The sequence below is a fragment of the Pseudophryne corroboree genome, chromosome 7 (assembly GCF_028390025.1).
Source record: "Pseudophryne corroboree isolate aPseCor3 chromosome 7, aPseCor3.hap2, whole genome shotgun sequence".
In the NCBI taxonomy this organism is placed as follows: domain Eukaryota; kingdom Metazoa; phylum Chordata; class Amphibia; order Anura; family Myobatrachidae; genus Pseudophryne; species Pseudophryne corroboree.
In genome coordinates, this window is record NC_086450.1 from 160176313 (window position 1) to 160199305 (window position 22993).

The window sequence follows — 22993 nt, forward strand, 5'->3', positions numbered from 1 at the left end:
AGTCACCCCGCCGCCTACCCGAATCCCGCTTCCCGGCTGCAGCAGACGCCATGGGCTGTGTGGGCATCCGCTGCAGCCGGCTCCAGTGACAGACACTAGAGGTCATTATTACTAGTGTCTGTGCGGCGCTGCTATGGGAGAGACGTCATGATGTCTCTCCCATAGAGAGGAGTTGCGGGAGGCCAGTGGAAACTTTCGCACTGGGCGCCACAAGGTGTAGAACCGGCCCCGATTTACTGCAGAGTTGAGTATATACCACTGGTGTTTCTATAATGGGTGCAGTGTGTGCGGTGCACACGGGCCCCTGAGTCCAGAGGGGGCCCCCAACGCACACACTGCACCCATTTTTAAAATACTCACCCCTCCGAAGTCCAGCGCCGGCATCTGCAGCGCTATTAGAAATCCATGAAAATGGCTCAGCGCCCATTTTCACTGAGTTCTGCGCATGCGCAGTAGAGAAATCTCTGGGAAAATGGCCACTGCGCCATGTTCCCGGAGATCTGCGCATGCGCAGTAGAGTCTGAGCCCTCTAGTGCTCAGACTCTACAGCGCTCCGGGCAGAGAGGAGAGGGCCCGAACGGAGGAGGCCGAACACGGGCCTCCTCCTCTCTTAAAACGCCCCTGGTGTATACCCTATTGCAGAGCAGTTCATCTGTTTGCGCTGAACATATGCTTGGACGGAGGCCACACCGATGGCCATCCCTAGAACGGCGTGATCCAAAGTAATTTCACTTTCATCAACATGTGACTGAAGGGGACAGGGGTATAATTTGACCATGATGGGGCATTCTCATGTAGGAAAACTTCACAAAGGGCATGAAGAGATGTATGGAAACATAAATATCCATTTTCAGATGTATCTTTTGCACCATGGATAGAGCTTGAGCAAATGCACACTGATGAAGATGACAGATATCAAAGTAAGCTCATGGGTAGGTAGTTCCAGACAAAGAACTGAGTAGTGCTGCATACGAGTGAATATTTACATATAGGGCCTGATTCATTACCAACTGCAAATGTGAGATTGCACACAGTGAGCGATTATCGGCAAACTGTGCATGCGCTGTGAATGCGTTGCACATGTGCGAAGTGCAAAATGTGATCACCTTCGTATGCAGCCTAATTGTAAAGGGAACACATTTTGTTTGACAGAAGGGACCGTTTGTGGGTGGTAAAATGGCGTTTGTGGGGAGTGGTTGGAAAACGCAGGCATGTCATGGCCATTTTTGGGGAGTGTATCTGACGTCATCTGTGATCGCTGCATTCATAACCATGGCGCCCAGTGCGGCTGCATTCTCATAGATTTGAGTATGCTGGGGTCAGCCGCAAATGTCGATGTCGTCCTTTTTTTGCGTATGCATTGCAAATCTGCTAATGCCTATGCAGATTTGGGAATGCAGCAGTGGGCGTCCTTTATCCTTTCTGTGCGGCTCTTCACATGCCAATTTTAGCAATAGCAGATTTGTGAACATCACTATCTCAGCCTCAATAGCGATCCATAATGAATCAGGCCCTTAGTTCTATGCACGTAATGCAGAGGAGCTATAATGGCTGACTTGCTTTCAGCTCTGCATTAGCCCTTAGAAGTGAAGATGTAGGTAGAGAGCCTGCTCTATAGCTTTGTCACCGGCATGGAATACTTTACCTGACTCTACTCATTTCCATTCATGCCCCTAATGGTGGGATAAACACCTTTTTATACATTCCATATCACTATTTGTTAATATATCACTTAATGCTATGTTATTCTATTGCACAGTTCTATCGACCACTATAAACTAACACAATGGCGTAGGGACAGGGGTAGCAGCAGAAGCAAACCGTACAGGGGCCATGGAACTCTGTGAGCCCCACTGCAACCCCAATAAGGATGCTTAGTTCTTTCCCTTTCCATTCGCCTGCAGATGACCAGAAAAGCCTGTCTAGCAGGTATAGGAGGCTTCCTGTATGCCGCTCACATTGGAAACTGGAACTAAAACGTCTCCCAATACCCATTAGAAAGGCCATGTTGGAGCTTCTGCATGTCCTGGGTCCCAGTTTCAGTTTATGCACCAGGGCCCAGAGGCACATAACTACGCCAATGAACCAACAGGATTGCCTAGCCCCACAGAATAGCATAGTGTTGAGTGATACTTCATGGGTTTTAATTGTTTTTATTTTTCTCTTGGTCAGTGTACAAAAAATATGGGACATCAAACCAGAAACGGTACAAAAACAAAAGAATAAAAAAAATGTACATTATAAAAATAAATTACAATTTCATTTACAGAGACAATCTCAGTGTATGTTTTTTTGTTTTTGTTTTTTTGTTGCTGTTGCTTTTCTTACTGAAATGGTTCAGTAAATTACTGACATGTTGCTTTTGGCCTCTCTGCCAATGATACATTTACAATGATCTAGTGGAATATAACCAGAAATATCTCCAGTCTAAGGAAGAAAATAAAAGATATTACATACTATATACAAAGCCACCATTCAGACATTTCAATTCTTTTAAATGTTATTTGTTGTGTTTAATAAAGTGGCAGGCATTTATATTGCTTTTGATTTTAGTTTTCAATATTGAAAAGAGCAAGCAACACCACAATATCAGCTAAATAATATGCCTAAAATAACTAAAGTATTTATTGTTAACTCAAGCTAGGGAGTGGGATGATCATATATATTTATCTAATGAAAAGAGGAAAGTGGTGGGAGAAGATGGAAGCTTCATAGTCTTGAGTAACTGGCTTACAGTCACCTAGGAAACAAAAATGCTCTTTATCATTAGATTCACTACAAACTTGAAGGGGCTTAGCTAGACTAATAGAAGCTTTTCTAAAATACTATAACATTTATTTTTATTTTTAAGAAGATTGTAGTACAAGATCAGTGCAGTTAACTTGCATGCTTTATATAGGAAATTTTTGGGAGGCTGCAAATTTCACTTAGAATCAACTTCTCTTGGCTTATGACAGCCAACTCTGTATAAAACAAATATAATTGTCTTGCTCTTTTTATGAATTAATGCCAGCAAATAACATTACAAATATTATTATGTCAATGCATGGGCTTTCAAACTTGAATAATAAATTGGAATATCATCTATTTAAATGTATTTTGTAGGATAAACAAACACAGGTGAATTATATCACAGATCCACAGGAGCATAAATACTATTGTTGGAGAAACCACACTAGGGTTAACATGTGCAAATTTTCTACAAATAAATCAGCAATATAACCGTGTTTGCAAATAGAATAAAAACATATAAAATTACTTCATCAATAAGCACTAAAAACCCACCAAAATTGTTTTTTAAGTAGTCAGTCACACTTTGCATAGTTTGGCTACATTTTTATTTGAGCATGGTCATTTTCAAGAGAAATTACAAATTGAAAATTCAATAATACTTTTACAAAGACAATTCAGGAAAGATTTTTTTGTCACGATATTATACATTGTATTTAACAGTCCCTCTTTTTTTTAGCTAAAAAACAAGATGAAGAAAGTGGAATTTTTCAGTCGAAAATACAGTGTTTTCACAAGATCGTATCAAAAGTTCCCAAATTTGGAATTTCCAGTAATTGGAAAGAAAATAAAAATAAAACAAAAATAAAATAATTAAAGTTGAAAAAATTGCATTTCACAATTAATGTTCCAAAACACAATAAATGCTCTTCTCTTTACGTAAAATTTGCCCAAGTGATCAACATCATGTTCCTTTTTTACTAAAATATATCTATATTGAAGAACTATTATACTGTACACTACAGTATGAAATAAATAAAATTAGGAAATATAAAATGAGCCACATAAATAAAATGTTATTTGACCTAAAATTAAATGAATGGAAAAAAATATCTTGCAAAAAAAGTTTGGTGTAATACTGACAAAATTAATGGACAAAAAAATACAAAAAAAAATTGCACAAACATATGTAAACTAAGGAACTGCCGCCTATTCTAATACTGACATGGGTGCTTCAAAGAACAGGGTAAGCTTAACACTGAAGCTGGTGCATTGGTAACTCGCGTTACCTTCTTAACACTGTACAAGGATGGCACTTGCAGAAACACACAGATTAAAAGGTTTGCATATAAGGCTTTTTTTTTTCTTTAAAAAAAAAAAACACCTTACAAAGGCTTTCTTTAATATTCACCTTTCTTTTTTCCTTCATATCCAGGTCACTCTTAAGACTCCGTTTTGTTTTGTTTTACACATGTTCCTTCACATTAAAAATAAAATAAAATAGGCCTAAAATTGTGTGGTTGTCTAGCATGAAACTGAGAAAATTATGTATAATAGCAAAGTAAAGTTACAAAGGAATTCTAGAACAGGTGTATTGCAGTGCGAGCACCTTAAATTAAAGTGAAGTGATAATACTGATGTACAGCAGTGCGAGCACTTTTTTATGTATTAATATAAATTAGAAATATCTTTTTTTTTAAGTTTGTAGTGATATATAAGTAGAGTGCAATTCGTACAATTAACTATTTTGTGCTTAAAGAATAAATGCTATTAAACACAGGGTTTAGTCTCTGAAACCACACAGTTTCTAGGCCTTTAATACTGTACAAAAGTTTGCATAATGCAGTTCTCAACAACGACCACCTCAAACTTCATTTGACTTTTTTTGGCAGAACTGCCCCCCCCCCTTCCCCCCCACCCTCATCTCAGTTCATCTATACAGGCTTCCTGGAAGCTTCAGGCACGTGCATGAACAGCTTTAACACAGCAGAGTTTTCAAGCAGGTAACAAGACTACTGGAGGAAAAATCGGAAGCTTAAAAATGCAGTAGTTTATTACATGCCATCCTCCATATTTTCTTCTTCGTGTTCAGATTTTATTTCCATTTTGCCATCCTCTGAACTATCGTCCATTGAGTGTTCACCATTATCTTCCTCGTCTCGGATCGTGTCTGGATCAGTGTCCATACTCTTATTCTCACTCTCTTCCTCTTCCTCTTCAAACTCTTCATCACCATCTTGCCTTCCAAGCTTATTGTAAACGTCCTCAACTTCCTTATCATGCTCTCTTTCCATCTCCCCATCTCTCAGCATACTTTCTCTTTCCTCTGAGTCTGAGTAGCCCTGAGGAGTTATACTCTGTAGGTAAGCTCGATTCATCAGCAGCTCTGTGGGTTCCAAGTGGCCCTTCTCTCTGGCTTCCCTCTCCGCAGCTTCCCTTTCCTCAGCCTCTCTCTTACAGTAGGAATACCTGTGATTCATGTGCTGTGAGTAAGACCCAGAATGTGAGAAGCGCTTTCCGCATTTATCACATTGGTATGGCTTCTCACCGGAGTGCAGACGTGAATGTTCTATTAGATGGTGTTTATGTTTAAATGCTTTTTTACAAATTTGACACTGGTGTGGCCTTTTACCTGCAAAACAAAAGAAGGTACACCTTTGTTACATTTCATTAAAAAAAGTGTTTACAACAAAAAACAATCATTTGGGGTCAATTAACTACCCATCTGCTCTCAGATCTATGTGACACATCACAAAAGTTCCATTTGCGGAAGATTTTTTTTTAGTTAAACTTAACGAACACTAATCTGCTCCAATCTACTCAGAGATGCTGTTTCTTAGCATAGTATTACAAAACAGAACTTGTTAGTTTTCTAGATGTTTTGTTGCAAGACAAAATGTAAAAACTTTGAAAGACAGAACATTTTTACACAGCAACATTAATTTTGTGAATTGCATCTGATGTTAACTGAAAGTGATTTCTTTTGTTGCCCCTTAAAGGCAGATCTATGTGTGGTTTCCAATATTGCACCAGACACAGTATGGTTCGGTATGATTTACCGGCGTCCGGCAGCGTGACGAGCGCAAAGAGTCCTCTTGCAGGCTCGCTGTGCTCACCATAGGTTCTGTTCCCACTCTATGGGTGTTGTGGACACCCATGAGTGGGAATAGTCCTGTTTGGCCGGTATTCCGGCTGCCGGCATTTTCATCTGTCGGGATTCTGGCATCAGTATCTTGAACACCAGGATCTCGACAACCAGCAACTTAAACGTGTACCATGTCCAAAGATCCAGTATTGTTGTTTAATGTCCACTTGTGAAAGCTGTGATTTGCCAAATCATACAGATCTGGCAGTTTGTCTGTTGGACCAATAAAAAAGTTTTCACAATAAACAGAAAACCTTTTCCAGGTCACTCTATCAGCTCACAGACTGGATCAGACTTTGATCATACAAAACTACTTTTTTACCTTTTACAGATGTTCCTTTATTTGCTGGATATATATATGATAACACAACAAGCAAAACACTACTTATCTGTCCTTTGTCAATACCAAAGCATTACTCACATAATGTCCGATTTAGCGTTACAGATCTAGCCATGCTCATCTTTGCTGCCATGCGGCATGCTGCAAACACTGCTTTCTGCATAGCATGCCAGTCTGCGACTATTTGTAGCCGGCGATCGCTCCATTAATTCCTAAAGCCTGGCACGCCATGCAGCATCGCAGTAAGATGACCGTGGCTACATCTGTAGGAGGAACAAGTCCAGCTAAGGGATATCATTTTGCATCCAGAAACACCACGCTGCAATGCAATGGGCATAAATGCTATTTATTTTTGCATTCAGGGTAAATACTGCCTGCTTTGTAGCAGAATACTGGGCAACTTTATTATTAAATTTTTAATTTAGAGTTGGGCAAAGAGGTGCCCATTCCCAACTCTAGATCTGTCAGTAAATATTACATTTGGCTTGACCTGTAGCACAATACGCGCACCATCCAGCTGGATGTACTCAAACTCTAATTGAGGCCCATTATGTTTGTAAAGATTTATTTAAGGTGTATTATGGGTGCCTGAAGTTTGCAGCAAGATGCCAGAGAGATCAATGTTTTTAGGGGCAGCAGTCCGTACATTCTTCAGACCGAGATTGGAACTTGAGAGTTACGCCAAGCCCAAACACATCTGGCTGATTCCAGGCTCCAAATAGCCCAAGAATGCCTTTCACACCTTCCATAGCGGCCATGCTTGACGTTTCATTCAAAAATAGACCTGACACTAAATGCTTGACAGCATGATGCCAGGGCACAAGACACATGATGCAACACAGAGACACACAGGCATTAAATGAGGCTACAACTGCATTGCTTAACAGAGCTGGAGTTTTCAGTATAAGAACACTGAATGAAGATGCACTCATGTGTCCCATGGCTGAAGCTTGGCAAGAATAGCTTACTTATATTATGTGCGCTATGCGACATTACCAAACTTAAACATATAGCTAGAAGCAGCTTTTATGGCGCCAATCTACACGCAGACACATGTGACACATATAATAGCGATACCATCGTTGAAATCTGCATGCTTCACTCGCAGGGTGAGAAAGGGAGCTGCGGGCCCTGAAAGCAGTCAAGGCCCCATAGCAGCTGCACCCCCTGCACCCTCGGTAGTTAGCCACTGCTTTGACTCATCTTAATATCTCAAGATCCTCAGTGACACGTCCTTAAAATCTGGATTTAAAGTGGATGATGACTTTAATTTATTTGCTTACACATACTCTTCTCAGACTTTTACTAAATACATTGGTTTATCTTTCTGTCTTCCTTCTGTGTCTTTCAGCCACGTATTTATAGCAATGGGGGTAATTCCAAGTTGATCGCAGCAGGAATTTTGTTAGCAGTTGGGCAAAACCATGTGCACTGCAGTGGAGGCAGATGTAACATGTGCAGAAAGAGTTAGATTTGGGTGGGTTATTTTATTTCTGTATAGGGTAAATACTGGCTGCTTTATTTTTACACTGCAAATTAGATTGCAGATTGAACACACCACACCCAAATCTAACTCTCTCTGCACATGTTAAATCTGCCTCCCCTGCAGTGCACATGGTTTTGCCCAACTGCTAACAAAATTCCTGCTGCGATCAACTTGGAATTACCCCCAATAAGCGGAGTTGTCCTTTGCCTTGATTACAGGGCATGAATAAAGTTCACAATATAAAACGACCTTAAAATCACCCAACTACGCTTTCTAAAATAAGATGTAGCAACCAGGTAAACATCACTTTAGTCTTTCAATTTATTAGAGTCCTTGAATACTGTAAATAATAGTTTGGGTAAACACATTATGTAAATAGTCCATTATATATCAATTAAATGAAATTGTTTTTTGTTTAGAATTAGGAGCAGCACTGATATTACTGAATTCCCAGAGACAGGAGAAGATTTGATTCTTATGGATTCGTATCACTGCAAGTGATCTGTTTTTACATTTCTTAATGGAGGATTTTAAACCATCTCTCAAATAAAAAAGAAAGTGTACTCGTGTGACAGGCTTTTTCATTACTTTTAATAGTGAGTGTTAAGGTACAAATGTTATAACCGTTTTGTATTGAACAATGGTAATGAGACAAGCAAATCATGGATTTTAATTGCTTAAGTTTTTTTTTTTTTTAATCGACCTCAAAGTGAGCAAAAAGAATGTAAAACGCCAACCGTGGCTGGTGTGTAACTAGAGGCTATGTACACCTGCTGTGTCAGCAGCAGAACTAGAATGACTGCGGACAGGAATGCAAACATGAGGGGGGGAGGGGCGGGCAGGGTATTGCAGGGGGTGGGTGGCTCTAGTTATATTAATTATCTGGGACGATTACATACTGGCAGTAAGATGCTATAGTATAACAATATCTGCAGCTGCTTGTGAACTTCTTAGGGAGGTACAGAAGCCATCAGTTAAGTATACATTTTATGCAGTTAATCACATTCTGCAGTACCGTGCAGAACGTGTTACAATAACATTTCATTACAAAGATACATGTAAAGGTTTCCATTCCTTGGCAGACTTTAAAACGTACATGTAGAAAGCAATATTGCTTTCCATTCATTGTTACAGCTCCCTGGATACCACCGGAAGTCATAATGACAGGTAAATCATGATCCTCTTGCTCAGACACAGTAGAAGTCCTGGCAATTTATGAAAACACATTCATATGTATCTGCTGTACTTTAGGTTGTACTTTCTCTTGTACCTTGTTTATAGTTAGCATCTATGTTTATTTATACCCCTTTCAGATCCCCATTCTGACCAGGATGGGACCCGGCTCAGACCCCTTTCACACCGGCAGCTAGACCCGGGTTATTCTGTGATGATGCCATCTCCAAGAGCTACTGCAGGTGGCCAAACCGGAGGTATACGGCATGACCCGGGTCATCGTGTCCCGGGTCAGACCCTGCAAGCTGCACTGTGACCTGGGTCAGTCCCATGTCCAATGCTGGTCGCTACCCGGGTTTCATTGCCAGGTCCCTCAACTTAGGTTATTTTTCATGACCCCTTTCGGACTGAGCTGCGAACTGGGTGGGTTCTGAAATAACCCGGGTTATTACGTCTACAAGGGGAATAAATGTTTACAGAATAGTTCAGCACAATATCTACACATTTATTTAGCAAATGTAAATATAGTGCAGTACTTGTGTTGCTGATTGACATGAAAGGTGCTACATCAATTGCCGTGCATAGTTAGGGCTTAATCCAATTAGCCGCAAATTCACTCGTTGTGCGAATTAGTGCTGTTGTATGCCGCGTTTACGGTATTGCACCATAGGGCTCCGTACAAAAATCAGCAAATCCGGGGTGAGATCGGGCCAGGAGGAGGGTAAGTTGTGATCCCCGTTGCTGTAGTTTCTACGACGTTGCAATGGCAACACGCCCCCCTTTGCAGCTAATTGGATTGCACCTTCAAGTGAAACACCAGCAATAGATTGTAATGAAGTGTTTCCCTATTGGACAAAACAGCATTGAGGACTGTATGAACTAAATAATGAATGGTTTTACTTAAAGCACGACCAGAGTTAGGTATTGGGAACCCCATGCCTCAGAGGTATTGCTAGCTCTTAATTAATTGATAGGCTGCATTCTCATTCATATTTGCTCCACCCACAGAATGGCTGCCTCCAGTGTTCTAAACAACGGTGCACTTTGTGGGCAACTCAACTGAACCTCGCATGATGTGTCTCTGTGGGATGAAACATTGCTCTTGTTTGTGCTTGCACCTCAAGCGATATTTCTGTACAGTACTATAAGAAGTGTGTGCAGGTTTGCAGTGTTGGAACACTGCGCTTAGTTTAATCATCCCATATAAAGTCATAATTTTAGAAGACATCACCTATCATACTTGCTAGTCTTCTATTAATGCCCTAATAGAAGAACTTTACAAGAAATCCACTGATTTCAATAGATGTAATTTTTCAGTATAATGTCCTTTAGGAGAAAAGTTTGGAGTATATCACAAAGAAAGGTGTAAGTGATATTCATTTACCTGTGTGTTCATATTTGTGTCTCAAGAGGGAGCTACTTTTCTGGAATGTCTTATCACATAAATCACAGGCGTACATGCCACTTTCTGTCTTCTTAATCTTCTTTCGACTCAGGCAAGAGTCAGAATCCGTCATATCATCTAGACCTGACATGTAATCCGGGACCCCATCAAGCATTTCACCCTGTAATATAACGAATTAACGTTAGTGCTTTATTAAACGCTGATGTGGTTCTAAAACTAATGAATATCGCTGTGCTGTCATTAAAAGTATGGTCTTATTCTAATTCGGCTCTATTCATTTTTATAAGACTATAAACACTGTTAGCAGCCGCGTATTAGTTTTCATTTTTGCTGCTTTCTAAAAAAAAAAAAAAAATTTGTATAATTGAATTTTATGATCAGATGCAAAATGTTATTATACAGTTGATTTAAGTTTATGTCTGCTGACAAAATGCCCGAAGCATCATACTTAATGCTGTAATTTAAAATAGAGAATATTTTATCAGCGTTCTGTATCCACGTGCCATCAGCATTAGACAATGATGAAAGTGGGCTGGTAAATCATTCCCTGTATTTTGATTTATCCTGGTCGTGACTACAAAGAGCACTCGCAATGCATTCACGTTGTATGTATTCTGTACACATGGCTTCTTGGATTATGTTACCACTAATTAATTAATAGAAACCAGGGGGGTAATTCCAAGTTGATCGCAGCAGGATTTTTGATAGCAATTGGGCAAAACCATGTGCACTGCAGGGGAGGCAGATATAACATGTGCAGAGAGAGTTAGATTTGGGCGGGGTGTGTTCAATCTGCAATCTAAATTGCAGTGTAAAAATAAAGCAGCCAGTATTTACACTGCACAGAAACAAAATAACCCACCCAAATCTAACTCTCTCTGCACATGTTATATCTGCCTCCCCTGCAGTGCACATGGTTTTGCCCAACTGCTAAAAAATTTCCTGCTGCGATCAACTCAGAATTACCCCCCAGATTACATTGGTTTGGGTAGCATTTGCAAGGTTGATGCACTTTAACGTAAGATCTAGAAAAAGCTGCTAGAAAACTTGCAGGCATATTCCTGTTCCCCATAATGTTGTATACAGAACAGAATTTCATTGAAAGACAGCTAGAGGCACTTAGTAATAACTTTTAGTGGAATTGCAGGGGAACTTACTTAAATCTGAAGACGTTCACATCACCTTTGATATATAGTACCTATGTTTTAGAATGAAATGTATGTATATATATATATATATATATATATATATAGTCCATGGATGCAACCCGGCACTCTGCTGTTCCCGTAGGGATATTTGTTCTGGTGCCCTCCTAGGGGTAAGGTGGCCCCAATACAGGCTGGAGGGTGTAGGCGGCACTCAGAGTCTTGCACACTGTTGTTAATGAAAAGCCATGTGTGTTTATTTATCGACGTTTCGGGGGACGGACCCCCTTCCTCAGGACACTGCAAACCACTGCAGTGTCCTGAGGAAGGAGGTCTGTCTCCCGAAACGTCGATAAATAAACACACATGGCTTTTCATTAACGACAGTGTGCAAGACTCCGAGTGCCGCCTACACCCTCCAGCATATATATATATATATATATATATATATATATGCATATACACACACACACACACACACACACACACACACAGTTGTAAAGCGCAGTGATTATTTATGCAATTAATGGCATATATCATGGGGAGGGGACATTGTCTAGCCCTCTGCTCTTGTCACTTGGGCTTCCCCTCTGGCATCACTCAGAGCCGGAGGAAACCACAAAAGGTCAGTAGCTGTGATCAGCCTACTGCATGTCTGATTAATTAAATGTATCAATGGCTAATGTGGATTACAGTAAAAAACAAAAACAAAAAAATGCTACAGTATTTTTCCCATACTATGTTAATGTTCATAAAAGCTTTCAAATTAAGTGCACCAACACATACAGGAGCCATTTTGGGGGGAGGCGGACTGAAAAAAATTAACCTCGTAAGCATATGAAAAAGTAGCCAATCAATTAATTAGCAACAAATGATATTACTGAGGCATCAGGAACTGCTACCTACTGAATAGGCTACATACTCATGAATGTTGACAAAAAGGAAAAAAACAGTGTACGTTGCCATATTTCTGTTAAAGTCCATCCAACATCTATAGTCCCTGACTTGGGACAATAAATACTGGTAACAATGCATGCTGCAGCAGTTAACCCTATAACATTTGTTATAGTAGAATCTTCCTTATGCTCAGCATGTAAAAGATTATCAATGTCGGTTAGATTGTAAAGCTGACCTAGGCAGTATGTATGAGCCATTCATTTATCACCCCTTAGAAGAACAGATTTTTTTAAAGAATGTTTAGCACCACTTATACAATGGAGACAGCCATTTTTTGTGATGAGAATATGAGAATGCAGAGTTTCACCAGCGTGTGTTATCAGAGAAATAATGCCAGGAAGCACAAACACATGATTAGTGATGCCATTAGCTCCTAGTAAACTGATAAGATTTTAGTTTAGCTCACAAAATGTCTGCCTCCAGAGCATTTAGTTGACCATTACCTCAAACTTCAATACTCTCTAATTCTCGTGTCGCAGCCTTCCAGATCTGCTACTCTTGGGTGTTAAACCATGTTGGCTTAATTTTCATAATCAGGCCGCACCCCCGCTACGTGAGTATGCAGTTTGCATAAACATGCAGGAGTGGGCAATGCCGATATCACCATGTTGCAAAGAAGGAGGGTCAAATCATATCATCATCTTCCTTGCTCTTGTACTTTCCCTCCTAGATTTTCCAGTGAGGAGGGGCAAAAAGTAGTCACATGTGCAATACTTTAAACCTTAAGGAAGTTGCCTATCCTTGTTTGTTTATATTCCCCTTCCGCTAAATTACAAATCTAAAATTGATGTTTTTGTGTTATTAATTTGCCCCTGAGAATGTCTCTATGCAGACAGAGATTGAGGAACCTTTCTAGCTGTACTAGTCTTACATACTGTACTAAGTAGAAAAAAGTGGAGAAGTGAGCCAGTAGAGAAGTTGCCCATGGCAACCAATCACCTGCTCTGTATAATTTTTAGTATGCAAATTATAAATGTTACTTCAATGCTCATTGGTTGCCATGGGCAATTTCTCCACTGGCTCACTTCTCCACTGTTTTCACTGCTTGGTACATCTCCGCTATAGGTTGGTTACACATTAGAAAATTAAAGCAGCTTACCTGCCGTCAGGCTGACAGAGCGGCTGATTAGGTAAGCTACTGTATACACACATTTCAGACATCACAACTGGATGGGTATTTAAATATGCCCGCCTAGCTATGGAATCAAGTTGCAGTGCAGTTGGCAGTGTTTCCAAGTCATTACAATGGCAACTTGTCCAGTCCGCGTCTAATTGAACTGACCTCATCAGATTCTTGGCTATACACATTAAAATGACAACTACCTGGTAATATAAAGAGATGCCATATTTAAGGTACTGATCTCTAGTGTAATCCCTGCAATGAACTTAACTGCATCAACAGACAAGCGTTATGCCACAAACTATATAGTAAAAAGAAATCTTGAATAAAGTGCATTTGTAATAAATGAAAATTAGTTCAGGGTTGAATAACTTCTTTAAAATGTAATGATAAAACCTTAATTTCTGCCATAAATAGTAGCACAAGATATTGAATTACCTGAAATCCCTGTTTCCGCTGGTATTTCCTCCTCTGCTGCATATCTGCAAACGTAGCCCCAGTTGGGTATGTATAGGCCATGTGTGGTAGGAAGCTCATCTGATCGAGTCCCGGGTAGTGTCGTAGACCAGGGATGCTCGCCTGCACCGGAGACATAAAAGTGGCTGGTGGAAAGGCGCTCTGTGGTGGAAGCGCCGTGTACAAAGGTTTGCCACTAAATGGATTCAGTCCAAATAGTGGATTAGTGCTTTTGTCCAGATTATTAGAATGACAAAATTCCTTCTTAATGTATGTTAAATTAAGTGGCTCATCTACAGTCTCTGATAATAAAGGAATACTGTTATGGTCAATAGTGATGTTATTAGGTTTGGTTTTGTTCTTTGTGTTGATAATACTTTTCAATTCCTTCATTTGTCTTGGTACAGATAAGTCCAAAGGCTCAGCTTGAAGCTCCTCTGAGGAAAAACTGTTTGGAGTGTAAGAACTACTATGGGAGTTTTTAGAAGATGTGGAAGAAAGATTTAAAGGTGATGGAGTATTGCTCCTGGAGTGGTCCAATTTATCAACAACTGGTTTCAGACCAGCAAAATGACTAGGTTTTGTAAGCCTGAGTGGTGTATCACAATTAGATACCCGATTATGAAGTTCTGCTATAGATGGTGAAGTAATAGAATCCATAGGTTTCACTGGAGATCTGGCTGACATAGAGTCTTTAGTGGGAGTCATTGTGACTTGCGCCCCTTCCACACTGGTCCTTTCTAGAGACGGCGACCTGGAAGTTGCATATTGGTAGAATTTTCTTTGCTCAAACCATTCCTTCACAAATTCCTGAGGAAGGCCAACTGCTATGGAAATTTTCAGTAGTTCTTCAGAGTTAGGTTCCATATTCATAGCATAATAAGCTTTAAGTACAGACATGTGGTCCTTGTATGGGTTGATAGGGCTAGTCATTCCTTTCTCGGAAAGTACAGATGACAACAGGAGGGCTTGTTTCTCAGCAAACATTCCCTGTTTATTAAGTATCAGGTTTTCACTGGGCTGAAGAACTGCTTTTATTTCTTCGTTCATTTTACACAAGTATCTTTCATGTTGATGTAAAGGAATGGGGCCGTTAAAACTTTCTTTACAAAACTGGCAAGAAAAAGGAGTGGATATATTATGGCTCTCTAACATCTTTTCTTCACTTACAAGGTCTATCAATGTACGTAACTTCTCTTTCTTAATATTACTAAACTGTCTTCTTGAATCCGTGGTCAAGCTCTGTAAACAAGCTTTGGCTTCATTAACCTTCTCTAATGTATAGTCAATAATACTTTTAGTGGCACCATTATGACTTACTACTGGAAGACCCACTTGTGGCATACCAGGAGATGTCACACCTTGTTCCTCTCCTTGAGGTCCTGTTTCCTTCATGTGATAGCCCTTCAACTTTGTAATTTCTTCAGCCTTGCATTCCATCTTCTGCCTAGAAACAGTGTTGTCCACAATTTCTAGGACCTTATGCACCTCACTTAAGTTACTGTTCATGGTTGCGTACCCAAGTAGCGATGCTTCCATCCCTACACCTAAGTGCTGCATTGGGCTTTGAGCTGAGGAGTGAAGTCCCAAGGGGCTGGTTGCTCCAAGACCACCATTCATGAATGGGTTAGGACCATTAAACCCGTGTGTGGCTGCCAGAAGAAGCTTATAATCATTGTAATCTAGTGATTCTGTTTTAATCTTCAGTAAACCTGAAGGTTCCATCATACCGAGTGGTTTACCATTCTCCAGTTTGTGCCGGAGCTGCGTTATGGCTGAATTGGTGGGAGATGAAGAGACAGAGTTAGGAGATGAACCCGTCTTCATGCTATTTCTCATCCTCCCATTCACAGAGATTAGACCAATGCATTTCTTGCTGCTAATGTGTGAACTGTAGGAACCCGAATGGGAGAAGCGTTTCTTGCAGTTTGGGCATTCGTATGGCTTCTCCCCTGTTGTGTAAAAAAAAATGCATTAGTAAATAGTATTACAATTTTCCAACTGTTATAAATACTTTGATTGGTTACATAATGATTTCCCCACCTTAGCAAATTAAATATATGTTGTAACAACAGTGTTTAAGTCAGTTATGATTTCTATTTACTTCTAGAATCATAGGCGTTTCTATAATGGGAGCAGTGTGTGTGGTGCACACTGGCCCCTGGGTCCAGGGGGCCCACATCGCATACACTGCGCCCATATAGTATACTTACCCCTCCAGACAAGGCGTGGACTCCATGTCCCAGGAGACTTGTGCATGCGCAGTAGTCTCTGGCATTATGCCAGAGTCTCCTAGCTGCCTGAGAGGAGGGGGCTCAAAATGGAGGCTGCAAACGGGTCCCCTCCCCTCTTAAAACGCCCCTGTCTAGAATGATTATCAGACCTGTGCTATTTTTTTGGACAAGAATGTCACCTACTTCCGTATGTGGATTGTGGTGTAGTACAGTTAGACAGAGGTGAATTTTTAACACAGACAAAAAGTGATGTCTTATCTAGAAGAACAATAGAGGTGTAATAGGCTGTTAACCTGCAGTCAGTTTGCATCTATCACATATTCTATATAAACCCTTCGTGTACAACTTTACGATAAGCCAGATGGTATAACTGTATTCATGAGACTAATGGGGCAGATGTATTAACCTGGAGAAGGCATAAGGAAGTGATAAACCAGTGATATGTGCAAGGTGATAAATGCACCAGCCAATCAGCTCCTAACTGTCAATTTACATATTGGAGCTGATTGGCTAGTGCGTATATCACCTTGCACTTATCACTGGTTTATCACTTCCTTATGCCTTCTCCAGGTTAATACATCTGCCCCAATATGCCTTAATGGCATCTAAACTTCTAAAGAGATTGCAAAAAATGTTCATATAACAATGTCATCTTACAGAGATGGATGGTGTAATGGTTAGCATTACTGCCTCACAGCACTGAGGTCATGGGTTCAATTCCCACCATGGCCCTAACTGTGCGGAAGGTTAATTAGCTCCCAACAAAAATGAACCCTAGCGTGAATGTGTGTGCATGTACATGTGGTAGGCAACATAGATTGTAAGCTCCACAGGGGTAGAAACTGAGGAGAATGTACCCCCCAAAAAAAGGACTGCGGAACTTGTGTGCGCTATATAAATAACTGGTAATTAATAAATAAATATTAATACCCGTTTTCCACTGTCGCAATAACTTGGGTTATTGATCGGTCTACCTGGATCATGGGTCAGTATAAAAAGGGTCCTTGAAACATAACCCTGGTCAAATGTCCTGGGAATCCGACCCTGTTATCTACCAGAGTTGGGAATCCGACCCTGGTATCTACCAGAGCTGGACCTGGGTAAGGGTGCAGTGTAATGCCCCTTTCACACCGCCAATGCCGGATCCCACCCAGGAATTGGAAACAGGTCCTTCCCGGGTGGGATCCGGCTTTGGACGCTGCTGCTGGCTTCCCCGACTCGGCAATATGCCGGGTGGGTTACTATAGTAGCGGGGGGCAGAGGCGGCACTGGGAGATGAGATCATCTCCGCGCCGCCTATCCCTGTTGTAGCGAAGGGGTCCTGGGTCGCATCGACCCGGGAGACAGTTTACGCTGCCATTGACCCGGTATTCATCCAGGAATAACACTGCTTTATTCCCGGGTTGAATTGCCAGGTCAGGCGACCCGGGATTTCAGCTATGGTGCTTTCACACCACACGCTGACCCGTGTCGACCCGGCAATATGTTGATACTGGGTTATTTGTGCGGTGTGAAAGAGGTACAAATGGTGCGACCTGGGTTATCCGAGCTGGGTTATGCTTAAAAGGTGCTGATTGGCTGTGTATGCAGAGGTCTGCCTCAAGGGAGTGTCTGTGAGTGACATATAGGGCAGACACAGATTCAGTGTAAATGGGGCTGACTTGGGAAGAACCTGGGTCCAAGGTGCAGTGTTAACGGGGTCTGCCCTGGATTGGAAACATGGGGTTAATTGAGACCTGATCATAGATGTGCTAAATTTAGCATATTACGATCAGATTCTCTGACATGCGGGGGGACACCCAGTACAGGGCTAATCCGCCCCGCATGTCAGGCACTACCCCCACACCCACACCGCACAGGTGCGAAAGCATCGCACGGTGGAGATGCTTCTGCACCCACCAAGTAGCTCCCTGCCTGCGGCTACCCGCCACGTTCTGGGTCGCAGCGGCTGCATGTGACGTTACGTTGCTGCCACGGCCTGCCCCAGCAACGGTCCTGACACGCCTGCATTGTCTGGACCGCGCCCCCCCTTACGCCGTTGGCACGCTCCCTCGTGCCCCGCGACAGCCTCTGCTTGTCAATCAGGCAGAGGCGATCGCACCAGTGAGATGCGATCAGTGCCGTTGCAGTGATCAGGTCTGAATTAGGCCCCATGTCCAGAAACCCAGGTCAGATCTAGGTTTTTGGTGGAAAGTGGTATGATATTACTCAAGAATAGTACTGTATGATTATGTTTTAATACATATTTACAAAAGCATTAAATACAATTTACTCCTCTTTCAAAAAAAAATATTTACCTACAAACTTCTGAGTATCCATCATATGCACTTATGTAATTACTCATATTAACCAGAGAACAAGCACTTCTGACACTTACCGCTGTGTATACGCAGATGTTCTTTCAGATGGTGCTTATATTTAAATGCTTTGCCACACTCTGTACATTTAAACTTGCGATTGCTGGCTCCCTGGGTCAACATTTGGTGCTGCATGTAAAAAAATAATAATCATTTTTATACAAAACAATGTATAATAAAATACAGTCCACATACCAAAGTTCCTTCTTTAATTATAAATTGCATAAAATTGAAATAACAAAATTAAATAAAAGTAAACGATTGCTCTTTAATATTCAAAATATATCATGTGCAAATTTGCAGAACATATCAACTATGTGCAGATCACTATCTGAATTGCTAAAGGCAGCTAGAAATGAAACAGTGTGTGAAACAGAGGAACAGAGTTGGTACAGATTGCACCAAGAGAGGAAATCAGGTGTACGTTTATTGCAGCAGGAATGGTTTAAAGCATTACAGAGATATATCAGTTGTGACAGAGGATGTTGAAATAACAGTGTCGATGCTCAAGGTATGTCAGTGAGCTGAAGAACACAAAAGCTTCACACAGAAAAAAAAAAGACAGCACAGAAGCAGTGTGACAACTGCTAGGGTGTACTGAATCTTCCCACATTCCTGATGAGACAGATGGCGCACACAGGACACAGAGAGGTCTGTTCAAACACCAGCAACCTTCAAAGATCAAGCCTGGCCCAACCCATCTAGCGCCATTGAGGGACCAGAGCTCATATGTTGCCGAGTTGCATAAACAAACAGCAACAGCTGCTTGGACTCCCCCACAGCCCTCAGAGGACCACTATAAACTTTAGTTGTGCCACTGTTAATATGATACAATCATTTTAATTTACTAATTGTAAATGCCATGAGCAAATGAGGGGACTTTTCAACACCAAAGCTTCTATTCATAGTTCGCCAGCACAAGCACAACACCATGTAGACACTAGGGTTCAGCCATTATAGACCCCGGAGAAATCTGTAGGCATTGGTTACAATGTTGCATTTTACAACTTCTTTGACTTTATTTGTTTAATGATACTATTTAATGTTTCACAATTTTTAATGTAATTAAAGTCTTTTTTTTTTTTATGGTCATAATGCACCATACCTGAATTCTTGACAAATTTACCTGAAGTTATTTTTTTTTTACTTAATTTTTGTATGAGGTCCTATAATGTTTGTTTGTTTGTTTCTTTATTTATTTATTAACAGTTTCTTTTATTGTTCAGCAAATTCCAATGCGCTTTACAATTGGAAACAACAGTGATAAAACTGTGTAATAACAGTTATAGAGGTAGGAGGGCCCTGCTCACAAACTTACAATCTATAGGGAAATAGGCATTGTGATCGGTGCCACCTCTTGCATAATGGTCCGGGCAGACTGCAAAGGTTCTTGGTGGCCTGTTTGATATTGTCACATAACAATGGAAAGTTAGTTCCAAGTGTTGTTGGGCTCATTCAACCCTTTCACCTATTGCTACACTTTCTAGCTGCTAATATTTGAAATGTGCCGTAAAATAGAATCCATGGCTTGTTTTTATTTAAATCACTTTATTGTGTTTAAAGCCACATTTAAATTGTTAGAATGTGGCATGTCCTAATACACATGCATTAACAAGATAGTGTAATGGTTAGCATTACTGCCTCACAGCACTGAGGTCATGGGTTCCTTCCCACCATGGCCCTAAAGAGGGGTACTCATGGAGCGATCGCTGCTTAAAATCTAAGCAATCTGACTAGATTGCTTAGATTTTAAGCCTGATCGCTCCGTGTGTACCCCCTACAGCGATAGCGATGAGCAGCCCCGCGCATCGTTATCGCTGGTGCTAGATTGGCCTGCCGTGCAGGCCAATCTAGCGGGTCGCTCATTTCACCCGCTGGGTGAAATGAGCGCCCCGTCTCCCTCCGCACTCTCAGCACACATCGCGCTGTGCTGAGCGGCGGGAGAGATGTGTGCTGAGCAGTTCGCTCAGCACACATCTCTCCCGCATCGGCCAGTGAGTACTGGCCTTAACTGTGTAGAGTTTGTATATTCTCCCTGCACATGCGTTTGTTTCCTCCGGGTACTCCAGTTTCCTCCCACAATCCAAAAATATACTGGTAGGTTAATTGTATCCCAACAAAAATTAACAATAGTGTGAATGTGTATGCGTGTGTACATGTGATAGGGAATATAGATTGTAAACTCCATTGGGGCAGGGACTGATGTGAATGGGTAAGTATTCTCTGTAAAGCGCTGCGGAATATGTGTGTTATAAATAACTGGTAATAAATAAATAATACAATAGATTGCATTGATAAAAGTATGACAAATCAAACGCACATAGAGAACGTCTTAAATTGGATCCTCAAATGCATTTAAAGCACATTAGTTTAATGTGTTTTAACCATTTATGTATAAACAAGCCCTTAATCTCGCTCTTTTCCCGCAGTGATTCCACAGATTCTGCATAGTACATTATCATGAATTTATAGCAATATAGATGCCTAAAACGTATGATTCATGTTTGCATGATTACTTCTAAAAAAAGCAATTAAATAAAAATTAACATTATTCAGCACTTCTTAATCAAATAATATTATATACATTTCAGAATGAAGGTCTGGTTTGTAATGTATTGCTGAGTGACTAAAACAAGAAAAAATCTCAGTGACAGCAATTTCTTTTAGAACTTGTTAATTAAAACACCAATGTTTCATTCACCTTTTGAGCAGCATTAAAAACGTTAAACTAAAGTGAAGTTAAAAGTGCAAGTAAAATTTCTAAATTAGAAATTAACACACTCATTCGATCGTGAACATAAGACTATTAAATTATATTTGGAGACACCATCAAAAAATCATTTAGACCTCAATTAAGGCTATTACCATTAAAAGATCTTGCATCTTCAAAATGCCATGAAAAATTAATAATGATTGCCAATCAAAGCAATATAGTTTCTCTAAGGGGTAATTATAAAAAGAATCACTTAAAGTCAAACCCCCCACCTGATCTCTCCCTGGCTTGTGCGTCACCATATGCCGTTCGAGTTGGGTGCGGTAGGCAAATGTGTAGCTACAGAGAGGGCAGGAAAAATTCTCCTCGTTCTTCTCATGGCGGTATTTGATGTGCTCCTTTAGTGACGTCAAGCGCTTGTAGCCTCGGTCGCAATAGGGACAGGTCAGCAGCTGGGCAAAGGCATCTGGCGTTCCAGGTGGCAGGTCTACAGCCAAGATAAACGAGAAGGGAAAACAGGCCAAGAGGTCAGCAAATCAATGGCAGCTAATGGGCTTTTTGCCCAGGATGGTCTTACTGCTTCATCTCTGACTGGCCTTAACATACTTCATTCCCCTCCAAACACCCATGTGATACTTGTATGAATCATTTCAAACTGTCATAGCAAAATAATTAAGAACCTCACTCTTAACCTTTATGCATTATAACATCTCAAGAAGGTACACAGGAACCTGGCTTGGGAGCCACAAATGGATTGCACTGGTAGAATTTTGTCGCTGGACCTTTCCCACACTGATCCTTTTTCTCACAGACTACAATTAGTTGCATCAATCCGTGCAAAAGACATCCTGTTTTGTTATTTTTTTATGCTAAAAAATGAGTACACTCGCTCGTTTTTCATTTCAACCCTAGTTGGGCTCAATTCACTCTAAGATCATAGTGCTTAGTGATTGTTGTCCTTCAAGTGCAGTGAAAAATGTCAGGAACTTGCAAACAGGACGGCATGAGCTTATTGAATGTTCGGCTCATGGAATTCCAGGCTCCTGCAGCTGTTCCTGAAATTTTAAGGTAAACACCCAGCACACAGTGCATTTATAATTACAACAGCTGCAAAGGGTCCTCATAGTGTCTAAAAATGAATCACAGCCTTACCGTTCTCCTCCTGTCCATTGGCCTCTGGGGTACCCAAACGGCAGAGTTCCTCAGGGGCTTCTGGGTAAATGATGGCTGTATCGCTACGGTGCAAGTACTCAGCTATGCTAACTCCATGCCCGTCACTATCATCCATTTTTCTTTTAACGAAATACTCCTCAAATTCCGAAGTGCAATTTGTGTTCTTCACTGCAAATAAATCAGGAGAAAAGGTGTCAAAAAAAATCATTTCCATCTCTTGAGCGATCAGTCTATCAAAGGTGGAGATAAATGACACTAATCGGAAATTGTGCATTTCCAGGGATTGGAATCCACTTTTTTTTGTGGGATTTAAGAAATGTCATCCGTTATTACACTAAGTGGTGAAAAAACATGCCCTGGAGCTGAATGTTACTCGCTAACAGTCAAGTAGGATACACTTACGTAAATAAACACAACTAATGCTCAACAATGATGTCTTCTATAACTGGCATTCGGTGACCCACGGTGAAGTGAGTGAGATGTTAACTTTGCCTGGAACCTCTGACCCCATTCCGATTCTTAACAGCTTACAAGTGGACTCTTAACTTGACAATATTGG

The 22993-nt window shown here is 40.9% G+C and overlaps 1 protein-coding gene across 3 annotated transcripts in view; it reads right to left on the bottom strand.

Moving 5' to 3' along the window:
* Positions 1-3321: 3321 nt before the first annotated feature.
* Positions 3322-22993, bottom strand: part of ZEB2 (zinc finger E-box binding homeobox 2) — a 127131-nt gene continuing 107459 nt past the window's right edge. For all 3 annotated transcript variants that reach the window (XM_063933745.1, XM_063933743.1, XM_063933744.1), the window contains 6 exons: positions 22414-22602; positions 21534-21748; positions 18569-18677; positions 13940-15909; positions 10259-10439; positions 3322-5362 (listed from right to left, as the gene is read on the bottom strand). In XM_063933745.1, coding sequence (XP_063789815.1) covers positions 4785-5362; positions 10259-10439; positions 13940-15909; positions 18569-18677; positions 21534-21748; positions 22414-22602 — 3242 coding nt within the window. In that variant the 3' untranslated portion in view covers positions 3322-4784. The remainder of the gene's footprint in view (positions 5363-10258; positions 10440-13939; positions 15910-18568; positions 18678-21533; positions 21749-22413; positions 22603-22993) is intronic.